This window comes from Lepisma saccharinum, chromosome 11 (assembly GCF_977018435.1).
Source record: "Lepisma saccharinum chromosome 11, izLepSacc3.1, whole genome shotgun sequence".
Classification (NCBI taxonomy): domain Eukaryota; kingdom Metazoa; phylum Arthropoda; class Insecta; order Zygentoma; family Lepismatidae; genus Lepisma; species Lepisma saccharinum.
Genome location: NC_139239.1, coordinates 28788604 through 28801975, shown reverse-complemented (window position 1 = coordinate 28801975; position 13372 = coordinate 28788604). Strand labels below are relative to the sequence as shown.

The 13372-nt window shown below is 41.4% G+C and overlaps 1 protein-coding gene across 1 annotated transcript; it reads left to right on the top strand.

The window, feature by feature from the left end:
* Positions 1–2212: 2212 nt before the first annotated feature.
* LOC145994984 (uncharacterized) lies at positions 2213–3280 on the top strand. Its single transcript, XM_083131517.1, has one exon. It carries the CDS (start codon positions 2213–2215, stop codon positions 3278–3280), a length of 1068 nt encoding a protein of 355 aa, XP_082987643.1.
* The last annotated feature ends 10092 nt before the right edge of the window (positions 3281–13372 follow it).

Genomic DNA, 13372 nt, shown 5'->3' with positions numbered 1-13372 from the left:
TAAACGTATAAAACTGTCCGTACAATGCACACATACGGATTTCCGAACATTTCAGATAATCCATATATCCGGACAACTGGGATATCCGCATATCAGAATATCCGATATCCAGATTTGGCCATCCCTAGTTTGCACCTGAAGCATTGAAACACAACGGAATGCTATAAATAATAAAACTCCATAACGGAACAGCTCTCTTGAGAGTCACGGCATGCTAACACGGTTTCTGTCATTGAGTGACGCGTGGTCAGCGCAGGGATTAATCCAGAATTTTCCATCTGGGATGTGTAAGTTTGTATCTAGGGAGTGTAAATTTAGAGCCAAAATGGCCATAGATTGGGCCTTGTAAAAAATTGTAGGGGAGTATTGAGGAAATTATACTGAAGTGTTAGGTGCTGAGGATAAATCACTGGGTCAGCTCATCGAGTTCCATTGCCAATGTTTTCTGTCTTTAGAGGCAAGAGATTCACACTATTGCTTTCAGAATAATTGATCAGTTGTTTCTATTCACCATCACCAAATATCGCCCCCCCCCCCCGAGATAAATATTTGAAACCAGAATGATACGGATGCAATAGTAACAAGATAACCCCCCTCGTGTAGTAATTCCTCAGTAGAAGAAAGACGAGCTAGTAGTTTATAAACATTTCCAACAGATGTCTCTGTGTCACACTGTATCGCTCGTCGAGCTGGAGAGTAGCGTCTCCCAGCGGAAACCAATTTAACTTCGTGTCGAAAATTTATATCAGTGCTCGTTAGTTGACAGTGGTATTTATCTTATGTTAGTCCAAAAATTTGTCACAGTTAAAGTCACTTATGGCCATATAGGCTGATGTGAAGTGGACCTACAGTTTAATGTGTAATCCGAATCACTGTATCATCTGCCTCCACTGGGAAATGAACCTGGCACTCCTTGATAACAATGCGACAATACAATCACTTCTTTTTAAAAGTTGTTCACTGAATCATTATTCACTATTCCAAACAGTTCATATTCAAACATTTATTATGGGTGAAATTATTTTATCAGCATGCACGACTCAGCCCAAAATATTTCGTGAAATTGCTTTCACTCACTGGCGTACACAGGATTTTTTTTTCGGGGAGGGTAAACTTTTGAAATTGAATGGTGCGTAGATGCATGCAGTGGCGCAGGAACATTTTTTATCTCGGAGGTACAAAATTCGTTCTCCCTTTATATACAGGGTGATTTCGAACTCCCATTACAAACTTAGGGGAGTGAATCTAGAAGGAAAAACAAGCCGAAAGTGCCATGTGGCAAAATTACGAAAACGGCACCGTGTGGCTGCCAGAGCCGTGAGAAAATCGGTTCACACCTCTTTCAAAGAGCAATAACGTCTGAACCACGAAAGATACGAAGATCGGCTCTGGCGGAAGTGGAGGAAGTCGTATCCAAACAATATCAGGGCGTTGAAATTGCGGCGCTTTTCGTAATGCGCAAGGGGAATCCCCAAAAGAAATGGGGAATCCCCACTGCATGTGAGCGGAAACTCGCGCAAAATGGAGAAAGACGACGAGGGAACATGCTGTCACAGGACGGTCGAAAAGTGACACATGGAGGGAGTCCCCAGAGGAGCGCATGAAGTGCGACAAATGGAACATGCTTGGACAGTGACTGTCGCGCATCCCAGATGGTACGCAAAACGGAGTGATGGATGTACACGTGCATGCTACGTGGAACGCAACGTGCAATTACAATTGCGATATGAACCACTACGTGCCCCCTCCCACCGGGAATTCGTTGAACCCGGGACCTCGGGAGTACAAGGTCAACCGGAAGTCGGCTCTCTGAGGAGCAGCACCAAATACGTATCCACGTGCCCCACGAATGCTGGGACACGTTCGTATAGTTCTGTACTACATTACTGCAGAGCGTGTAGAGGTATCCCATGCGAGTCCGACGTTAGTCATTAACGTTCTCACGTGAAGGACATGGAACGGGAGCGACCAACCCGTACTTACTGACGTTCCTTCCCGTTCGTAGCCTCTGTGATGCATGAAGGTGTGCGCTGACGTCATACTAGGAGTCACTCGCTATCCCTGGTCGAAGTTGACCCTTGCGCCCTCTGGGTATTGCAAGACTGTATGGAGAGAGCGCTGGACGTGACACATTGGTTGAGTACGTACACACGACGTATCTTCTGGGAACATTACGACGTTGTGGGTGTGTGTGCATGTGAAAACTCCCACGATGGTTCAATACAGTTTCGAGGAGTATGCAGACATGATGCTCATTTACGGGGAAGCGAGATGCAATGGAAGGGCTGCCCGTGCGATGTACCAGGAACGTTTCCCGGAACGTGTGACGCCATCACACACCATATTCGAAAAAGTGAACCGTCGTCTTCGTGAATCTGGAACATTTGTTGTGAGTAGAGTGGACACAGGTGCCCCAAGGACGAGGCGCACGCCTGCGGTGGAGGAGGCAATTCTTCATGCTGTGCACGAAGACCCTGGTACGAGTACCCGAATCGTAGCGCGGGATGTTGGTGTATCTCAGTCTGTAGTGTGGAATGTCCTTCATGATCAACAACTGCACCCATATCACCCCCAGAAGGTGCACGCCATGGGTCCCACAGATTTTGAACCACGTGTTCGCTTCAGCACATGGTTTGTGCGTCGATGCGTGAATACGCCTCAGTTTCCACAGTTGGTGCTCTTCACGGATGAGGCGAAATTCACCAGAGAGGGTGTTTTTAATTCCCGCAACAGCCATGAAGAGAACCCATTCGCAACGAAAGCTCGTGGGTTCCAGCAGCGAATGGGCATCAACGTCTGGGCAGGAATACTGGCCGGTCGTTTAATTGGCCCATACGTACTTCCCACCAATCTCACAGGTCGTACTTATCTGATTTTTCTCCAAGAGACGTTACCCGAGATGTTGGAAAATGTGCCATTGGCCATTAGGCCAAACATGTGGTTCCAGCATGATGGGGCGCCACCCCACTTTGCACGGGACGTACGGGACCATCTGACCCACAGATATGACAGGCAATGGATAGGGCGTGCCGGGCCCGTGCCGTGGCCCCCACGATCTCCCGACTTAACGCCCCTGGACTTTTTTCTATGGGGGCGCATGAAGAGTCTCATTTATGAAACCCCCATCGAGTCTGAGCATGACCTGGTTGCTAGGATTGTGGCAGCAGCGGACTTCATTCGAGAGAATCCACTGGTCTTCAATCGTCTGTATGAGAACATTCTTCGAAGGTACAATGTGTGCATCGATGTTGGTAGTCGTCATATTGAGCCCCTGTTGTGAGTTTCCGTTCTGCACACGCCAAAGGATGTTTTCATACTGTCCTTCGCAGTGCTTACGTGCTGCATTCCGAGTTCATCGTCGTTCCTTCATACCATCGGTAATGAACAGAAACATCAAACAGCAATGATTCAAGATTTAGCACAAGTTGCCTATTTTTCAGGACAAAGGGTCAATATCTGTGTTACTGATTTTTATCTGTTTGTGCTACTCTCTGTTTTCCTTCCGCCAAAGTGATACTGTACATTCCAATGTGAAACCCTTCACGTACGTGCCAATTTCTTTCCTTTTTTTTTGTGGCTGAGCCTTTTAGGGAGGTGTCCCTGCATTCGTGGGGCACGTGGATATTTGGTGCTGCTCCTCAGAGAGCCGACTTCCGGCTGACCTTGTACTCCCGAGGTCCCGGGTTCAACGAATTCCCGGTGGGAGGGGGCACGTAGTGGTTCATATCGCAATTGTAATTGCATGTTGCGTTCCACGTAGCATGCACGTGTACATCCATCACTCCGTTTTGCGTACCATCTGGGATGCGCGACAGTCACTGTCCAAGCATGTTCCATTTGTCGCACTTCATGCGCTCCTCTGGGGACTCCCTCCATGTGTCACTTTTCGACCGTCCTGTGACAGCATGTTCCCTCGTCGTCTTTCTCCATTTTGCGCGAGTTTCCGCTCACATGCAGTGGGGATTCCCCATTTCTTTTGGGGATTCCCCTTGCGCATTACGAAAAGCGCCGCAATTTCAACGCCCTGATATTGTTTGGATACGACTTCCTCCACTTCCGCCAGAGCCGATCTTCGTATCTTTCGTGGTTCAGACGTTATTGCTCTTTGAAAGAGGTGTGAACCGATTTTCTCACGGCTCTGGCAGCCACACGGTGCCGTTTTCGTAATTTTGCCACATGGCACTTTCGGCTTGTTTTTCCTTCTAGATTCACTCCCCTAAGTTTGTAATGGGAGTTCGAAATCACCCTGTATATATCTACGTATACCGCGTGAGGCACCTAAAAGTACCACCTGAAATAGCGAAGAAACCAGAAACAGTAGCGATGCGAGGTTTGCGGGAAACAATAATATCAAATGGGGCTCGTAAATTGGAGGTATGGGGTGGGTCGAAAAATATCGACAAATGGGGCATCTGCAGCAAAGTCATATTTATTTTAAATGTAACGATATACAATAACATGCATAATATAAAAGATCACACGCAGAGAAACACAACGCCGTTGGTCTCATGCATCTACTGAACATAGGAACGAAGATATGGCCATGTGAAAATATGTAAACAAACTAACAAGTATCCCACTTGACCGTCTGTACCACGGCATGTACAAGTATGAGATGTCGGAAGCCAATGGACAAGATGAAGACAGAACGTGTTAAAGGAAGAAAAAATACAGTAGACATCGTCAGCACCATGTATTTGACAGTGTTACAGCATAATGAAAATGACCATGACAGTATGTCGAAGAACCACTGCGTAAGAAGCGAAAATCTGTCAAAGTGTGTGTTCAAAGTGGTGGCCGTCAGCTGCGATAAAGGCAACGAGGTGCCCACGCAAAGATCGTTTCACAGAATGTAGCAGTAATGCGGTGTTATATATCCTCTGGAGTTGTTGGCACATCCCGGTAGACAATGTCCTTCAGCTTTCCCCACAGGAAAAAGTCTAACGGTGTTAAATCTGGGGAACGAGCCGGCCATTTGACAGGCCCTCCACGTCCAATCCAACGATTTGGAAATGTATTTTCCACACATGCTGTAGCGCGTCTTGCACTGTGAGCTGGGCACCCGTCATGTTGGTACCACATTTCCCTCCTTGTCTGAAGTGGTATGTCCTCCAATAGTACAGGCAGTTCATGTTGTAAAAACTGTATGTATCGGTCAGCATTCAGTGTCCCTTGTATAAAAAAAGGGCCAATGAGATGTTCGCCCACTATACCACACCACACGTTCACACTCCATGGGCGCTGGCGTTCCACTTGGCGAAGCCAATGTGGATTTGTCACCGACCAATAGTGCATGTTCCTTAGGTTGACATTTCCATGATTGGTAAAAGTTGCCTCGTCAGTGAAGAGGATACGTGACAAATCGGGTGTGTCGTGTCGTAACATCCATGTGCAAAACCGAGCACGGTCCACAAAATCATTCCCGTGAAGTTCCTGATGGAGGGAAATATGATATGGGTGAAACTTGTGTGTGTGCAGAATGCGCAATACACTTCGCTGACTCATCCCAGCATCCCTGGCAATTTCACGGGAGCTAACGTGCGGATTCACAGCAACAGCGGCGAGAACATTTGTTGCACCTGCCTCACCTGTAGTTGGCTTGTTCCGCACACGTGCTCGTGGTGTTACACTTCCGGTGTTTCTTAATTTAATAAATAACTTACCAAACAGACGTCGAGATGGCTGTCGTCTGTCCGGATATCTCTCTGCGTACACACGGTAGGCTTCTGAGGCATTCTTTCGGCATTCCCCATAAATCAGGATCATGTCCACTTTTTCTATGTTTGTGAACACCATAATCTTCGCTCTTACCACTACGACTGCTTGCTATGAACTAACACGATCTCGTGGACCTGCTATCAAAACTTGCTCTGCGTAAAGGCAGTTCTGTCAGGCACCTGAGAAGTCTTACATGCCGTGGTACTGACGGTCAAGTGGGCCACTTGTTAGTTTGTTTACATATTTTCACATGGCCATATCTTCGTTCCTATGTGCAGTAGATGCATGAGACCAACGGCGTTGTGTTTCTCTGCGTGCGCTCTTTTATATTATGCATGTTGTTGTATATCGTTACATTAAAAAAAATATGACTTTGCTCCAGATGCCCCATTTGTCGATATTTTTCGACCCACCCCATACCTCCGATTTACGAGCCCCATTTGATATTATTGTTTCCCGCAAACCTCACATCGCTACTGTTTCTGGTTTCTTCGCTATTTCAGGTGGTACTTTTAGGTGCCTCAAGCGGTATAATGTGGGGGCATGGGAAATTCCATTTTAGAAGAGCACACACGGATTTCCTGTTTCTTAATGGAAAGTTTACTGAAATAAATTGAATTTCTTTAGTTTTTAGAATTTATGGTTATTTAAAAAACAGATAATTCCAAAACATGTAAAGCTCTAGACCTTATTTTGGGCTCACTTTGCATGTGATGGAACGAAAATATGATGTTTGTAATTTGAAAGCAGCGAACAAACATGCATCTATTAATTTTAATGCAAAGTGTGATTTGAAGGAGCAATATTAGGGACCCCCCTCCCCCAATATATTTTGAACTATCAAATCTCTGGTTATGAATGACACATCTCCCAGAAATCATTATTTCCAACCCACTTGTAAACTATATCGTACATGGTGTTCCAATTCAATTAAGTTTACCGCACCATAGCTACTAGTATACAAATTTTTTTTTACCCAATTTATGGCGACTGTGTACAGTGGCCCCAATTTATGTGGGTCCGAGCCAACCTAATGTTTTTGAAAAGTTGGCACCCTTGGCTGTCTCTCTTTTAGATGCCACGTATTCGGTATTTTTTTTTTCAGACATCTTCACAAATACTTTTGTATCGAATACTAAAACTGGGCTGTGTCTCTGACGTATGTTGGGTCGCTTCGAAGTTTAATCCTGTTCGAGCGTTAGTTGAGATCTATATCGTTTTGTTGTTTCTTAAATAAGTCGATCGACTCGTGGCAGGTCTAAGTTCGAAGGGTTGATAAAACATTTGACAAAATAGTTATTTATAATGGAATTTTCTATGTTTTAAAAATCTCTACAAGTACTGAAATCACTATCATTGAATATGCAAAACCGAAATCCTTGAGTTCTTAGAGCAAAGAAAGAAATTCACATGGCTATACTCTTGAAACATTGAAAACGATTGATTCACTGAGTAGGAGGACGGTACTTCAGGAGTTAGAGGAAAACCACATGTTCGAAACAATTTCTTCAATCTTTGGTGAACAATATGAATGGCCGGTTTGAAGGCTTAGGTTTCTCTTCGCATGTAGTCCTAATAAATGCACACACATGGCATTTAGATGATTATGAACGTGTGTTTTGTGATGACATGTCAGGTGAACTTTAATGTACCGTAAAGCATATGTGCAAGCAAGAAAATCCAAAACGCATTAGCACCTCACTCAAATATTACGTGAATTCAATGGAGATTGTACCATGTGAACGCAGGTTCAGTGCCAATGAATGTAACCTTTACTGATCAGAGTGAGATTAAATATTTGCTTGGATCATCATAATACGCGTACAAAGCCGTAAATCAATTTCGGTGATACGCTGTTCTTGGGCTCTGTCCGAAAGGTACAAAGTACAGACTTGAAGATGGTCTTGGCGGAAGTAACGTTCGAAAGCGCCAAGAACAGAAGCACGCAAGTGCACAGCTCACAGTGCAGATGGTTGGTGACTAGGTCATGTGGTTTCCGCACTCGTTGTTCATTTGTTTAAGATCACGGAGGTAGAAAGCAAGCGACACAGGTAGATATACGTTATGGGCCAGCAAGTTGTTGGTTATTCGCGATTAAAATTATCCGATATGCCATCTGGCGAGATTTTCAAGAATCACTCCACGTAGGACACCTCGCTGCACTTCGCCGTGTTGAAGCCGTTCAAAGCATGGGGAACATGCGAAAAAGTAGCGTATACTGTTTAGTTTTTTGCTCTAAATCGTTTTATGGTTCAGGACAAGTGGAAAGCTTACATGTGTTTTCCACCCCGTGGAATCAACAAAATGAAATGTTTAAATAAATCAGAGAAAACAACTGATTGACAAGATTGGCATAACTGAAATGCGGCAAGGAAATTACGAAGAATGTACGAGTCTGTTCACTCTATTTTCCGAAATAATCTTTCGGAAAGATTATTTTATTGCCATGAAAGTAAGTTTTAAATTGTTCTTTATGAATATAACATTTTTTTTCGAAACAATGTATTATGTATGTAATTTGGAACATGTGCAAGTCGATTAAGTGCAAAGATGATAATAGTTTGAGAATTAATTAATGTCCGTAATCATAAAGGTAAGTCAGAAAAACATAATTGACATGCTAATGTTGCTGTTTCATTCAGTATGTTAATTTTCAGTGAAGACTGAAAATAGCCTCAATGAAATTGTTGTTATTGTTATTATTATTATTATCATTATCCGGTGTTGTTATTAAACCAGCCTGCCTCTTTGGGGAAAAACTGAAATAGCATGTTTTCATTTATTTCCTCCCAAGCTTTGCAATACAGGTGAATTGCTTTATTTTCAAATCATTTCTGAGAGCCCCAGTTAGGCAGTTAAACCGAGGTGCAGTGCAGATGAAACAGCACCGCTTTGAAAAACCAGTGCGTATACATTAGTTTCGTGTGCGTTTTCCGTGTTATTTTTATCATAATTAAATGCTTCGCTCTCAGCACAGCTTCACCTTCGTTATAGTTCCTGGAATTCACATGGCATCCGCAATATTTAAATATAACGCGTAATTTAAACGTTTCTTCCATACCAGCAATGACAACACGCTGCTATTACGTACTACTACTGAATGTAAACAAAGATCTATCCTATGTAGAGCGGCCATATTGGAAGCGACACTAGCGCTCAGGTGGTAATTTTAATCGCGAATTGTTCTTCTAATGTGTGGAAATGTATGTGTACGAGCATTTGAAAATGCTATGTGATTTCTATGGTGAAAAATAAGTGTTTAAAACGCGAGGAAAACAACGAGTACTCAGTTTTATCTACTGATCGTATTGATTGAAGTGCAATTCGAAAGACAACACTTCTGGTCCACGACTTGAAGACCGCACTACAAGACCATACTCGGACGATGCTCGCTTCAAGTACGGTCTTACACCTTTCGGACACGGCCTTGGTAGTTTTTTCATGAGATATGAGCTCCAATTACCATTTTAACCCTTCATTTTAAAAGTTATTCAAATACAAAAATGGTTATCTGGCGTCATGTTAAGTTTTTTTTACCGATTTCATTACTGCTTTCGTTTGAATTTTTTTATTCCCTAAATTTTTTCGGGGGGGCTGTAGCCCCTTCAGCCCCCTCTGCGTACGCCAGTGCGTTTCAATGTTTTACTTTGCTCCCCAATGACCCAGAAAATTGTTGTAAGCTTGGAACAAGAGTGAATGAATTGTACAGTGGGATCCATGAGAATTACCTTGCAAATTGTCCATCACCATGTTCGTGCACTTTATTTGACCCAATAACAGGTTCAAGAATTAAAAGAAAACTCTAAACAAGCTGTTGACAACTTCTTCACCAGCATACATAAAAATCCATCGCTTAAAAACACATAGGATGTAAGAGAAAAATTAATGAAAATAGTCATGGACAATTTGCACGGTAATACTCATGGATCCCACTGTACCTTTATATTCACAAAAATGGAAAATCTGGCAGAATTTGCACAAAGTTGTGTGTGATTTTTAGAAATTATCAAACTGTTAGAATTGCAGGGATATCGTTAAGGGGAGACACTGACTTCCCCCTAGCTTTCCGCGGCTAAAAATTTTAATTGTAAAATTTTATGTCTTTAGAAAACTTTGCATGAATTGCACTACTACCAGTGGCGGCAATTGCGAGCCAAAAAACTGGGGGGGGGAGGAAGGTAGAAAAAAGGCTTAATATCAAGAGGCCACATTGTGGGAGCAAAAAGTCGGAGGAAACTACCTCCTTGACCCACCTAATCGCTGCCACCGGTTACTGCTCTATATTAATGAAATATTAATATGACGGAAATTGCATGCAAGTGTGGTTATTATGTAATGAATATGATTAATAAAGGCTCTTGAAAACAATATATAATTTATAAGTCATACACAATATTCAAATTTGCTCTCTCCCACCAAGTACGTCAGCCTAGATACATGGGCGTCGGAAGGGGGCAAGGGAGGGCCGTGCCCCCTCCCTGGAAAATGAAAGTCAACCAAAAAATATGTATTTCACACATATAATTTCATTTTAGCCACACCAATATGTGTTTATTATTGGATGAACACCATAAATTCAAATTTAAGCAATGTTTTTTTAGGGAACAACCCTATTTTGGGGGAAAATTTGCCTTCGTTTGCCCCCCCTGGAAAGAAAAATACCTTCCTTGCCCCTCCCTGGAAAAAATCTTGCGGACGTCCATGCCTAGATATGTCCCTGAGTATCTGAAAATTTACTAATACACTGATACATCTGTATATTGACTTATCTTGATAGTGTGGGGTTCAATCACTATTATTAGTGTCACATAAGAAATCTTGATCTTGTTTTTTGTTGAGACAAATATAAATTGATAGCACAACCGATTACACTTTAAATTGACTAAAGTTCATGTATTTTCATGGTTTTAAACTCAACATATGCATTTTATACCCATTCGCTACCAGTACTCAAAGTAGAAATTGTAAGCTGGGGGAGGGGGGGTGCTTTGTATAGATTTTCCTAGCTGGAGGATACCATCCCTTCCACTTGGAGCAGTGTTCTGTTCAGTTTCTTTTCAGTACTTGCCAAGTTACACCTGCCACACTTTTAATTGGCAGCTGGCAATCAACAAATCTGTGATCACTTCAATTGTGTTTGGCTACTTGGCTACTTTTGTATCCCAAAGTGCTAAACGTCACTGGTGGCATTACGAAACAAAACTAGTCCAAAGCTATTGCAAGTGCATCATTTTCTTCCTTGCGAGGGTGGCTGAAAAGCTCCTGAACCCTCATGAGCGCAGGAGGAAATAGCAGTTCAGGACCAATGCTTTGCAAAGATGCCTTAGAGAAGCCAGTTTTAGTTTAGCTACACTATCTGATTTACTAATTGAGATTGCCACGTACACTCTAAAATACACTACTATTACAGATAAATGGCTCCAAGGTCAGGTGTGATTAAAAAATGCAAAAGATATAGCTTGATAACCATTGTCCAGACTTCAGTGGTCATCTGTATAATTTTCAGTCTCTCTGTGTAGATAAACATTGATGTGAATTCAGTATATACTGGTAAATCAAAAAGTAAAGGCAATTTTCACGTAATATCTTTATTTCCGCACAAGAAGAAGAACTACACATGTCACTTTTCCAATTATGCCCTCTGCACGGCAATGCACTTTTGGTATCGTGCAATCAGCTTCTGTATCCCGTCCCGGAAGAAGGTTTTTGTTTGCTCACAAAGCCACGTCTGAACGGTCTGATGGTCCTTGTCATCTGACCTGAACTGACGACCATGCACAAACTTTATGGTACCCTAATGAAATATAAGACTAGGAAATAATTGAAAAGCCTCTTTCTATCTTTTTCATCACAATATTTCTGAGGAAAATGAATGTGTGTGGTGTTTTTACTGTTATATTCATTTTTTACTATTTGAGTTCACACTTTGTGATTTCTTTGGCAACTCCTATAGAAAGATGCTATTCTTTTCCCTCTAAAATTAATTTCTTGCTGTGGTATTTACAATTACAATAGTTCTTATTTCTTAATCAGCAGTCTAATAAATTACTTCAACAACTACTAACTTTTGAGAAGAAAGTTAATTTTTATATATCTTGCCTTTTTTTTAATGTTTGTAAAAATGATCCCAACTACCTGTAAAAAGAACTACTTAACTGATAAAGAATGGCATATGTGGACCTTATACGAAAAAACTTATCCTCACAATACTTACTTTTGCTTGTCTATTTGTAGTATTGAGTGAAAATATTCTGATAATACCATTCTGAAAATATAAGACATGCAGGGGAGAAGGGGGTGGGAAATACCTATTTCAACCTTGTATGCTACCACCCCTTAATCACTGTATAAATTTAACAGTGATAAATTGGCTAAGAATAAAGCACTGAGAATGAAGGAAATGATCTGAAGTTAAAGCAGAATCAATGAAGAATTTATCAAAATTTGTAATTTGATTAATGAAGACAATGTCAGATGACTTCATTATAAGCCTTCTATATTTCTCCTGGAGATCTACAAAGCTAAATATTCTCTGAAAAATAACAGGATCCTTAGGAAATACAGACTTGTGCAGCAATTTTCCAAATATTCTGTACTTTCATTATGAGGAAAGATTCAAAGCAGTGCAATAGTGCATCACTGCCATGTATTATTCTCTTGGGGAGAATTTTTTTTTCTTTAATCTTGCACATAATTTTGAACATAAAAATTACATTTGTAACTGAGTGGAGCATCAGCGTCTCCCCGATGGTTTAGCGGTTAAACAGTCATCATGTTATCAAGTGCATCCATGTTTAATTACCAGTGTTTTTACTCCCACTTTAAACTGTAAGTCAAGACTTGATTAACCTATGTGGGCCTAAAGTGGACATTAAACAAACATTCAAACTTTTTAAACAGAATAGACGAAATATTCACAATCTCATTCGAACTGTGGGAAACAGTATCTGTTGAACTGTTATCCTGACACAATTGAATATCTAGAACATTTTCTTCGCACTGCTTCTCCATTTCAAAAATTAGTTTAAAACATTAGTTTCTAAACATGTGGTAAGAGATGCATCCTGTGTATAATTACCCTCTGCATTACATTAACATTCTACTAGTCAGTGGTGCCCATCCCCCACCCCAGGCCCATGACGCCCATGGCCCACTCCCCCCAAAAAGGTAGAACATTCCATCCCCCCACCATGTATGCCGAATTAATTACTCAAATTATTTTGGTCAGACAAAATTTGCGGAAATAATATAATACCAGACGTGCAACCACGAATTTTTATCTGGGGGCAAGTACAGGATAAACGTACCAATAATAATAATAATGATAAAAAATAATAACAACAACATTAATACTGGCTTTATTACTACTACTAGTAATAGTAGTAGCATCAAATATTATCCTCATAAATTATGGAAAAAGGTGATAGAAGTCTGTGCTAAAGAATTTGTTTGGAACAAATGATTTGAAATATTTTTTCAACACCGTCAATTTCTAATTAGCTAATAATGGAAAACAAGCACACTAACTGTATTTTTGAATGGCAGAAAATGAATGTTAAATGCATCTCGAAGATACATGTGTAACTTTCATGTACACCATACATACGTTTTACACATATGCTATGCAACGTAGAGCGACATAAAATAAGAAAAT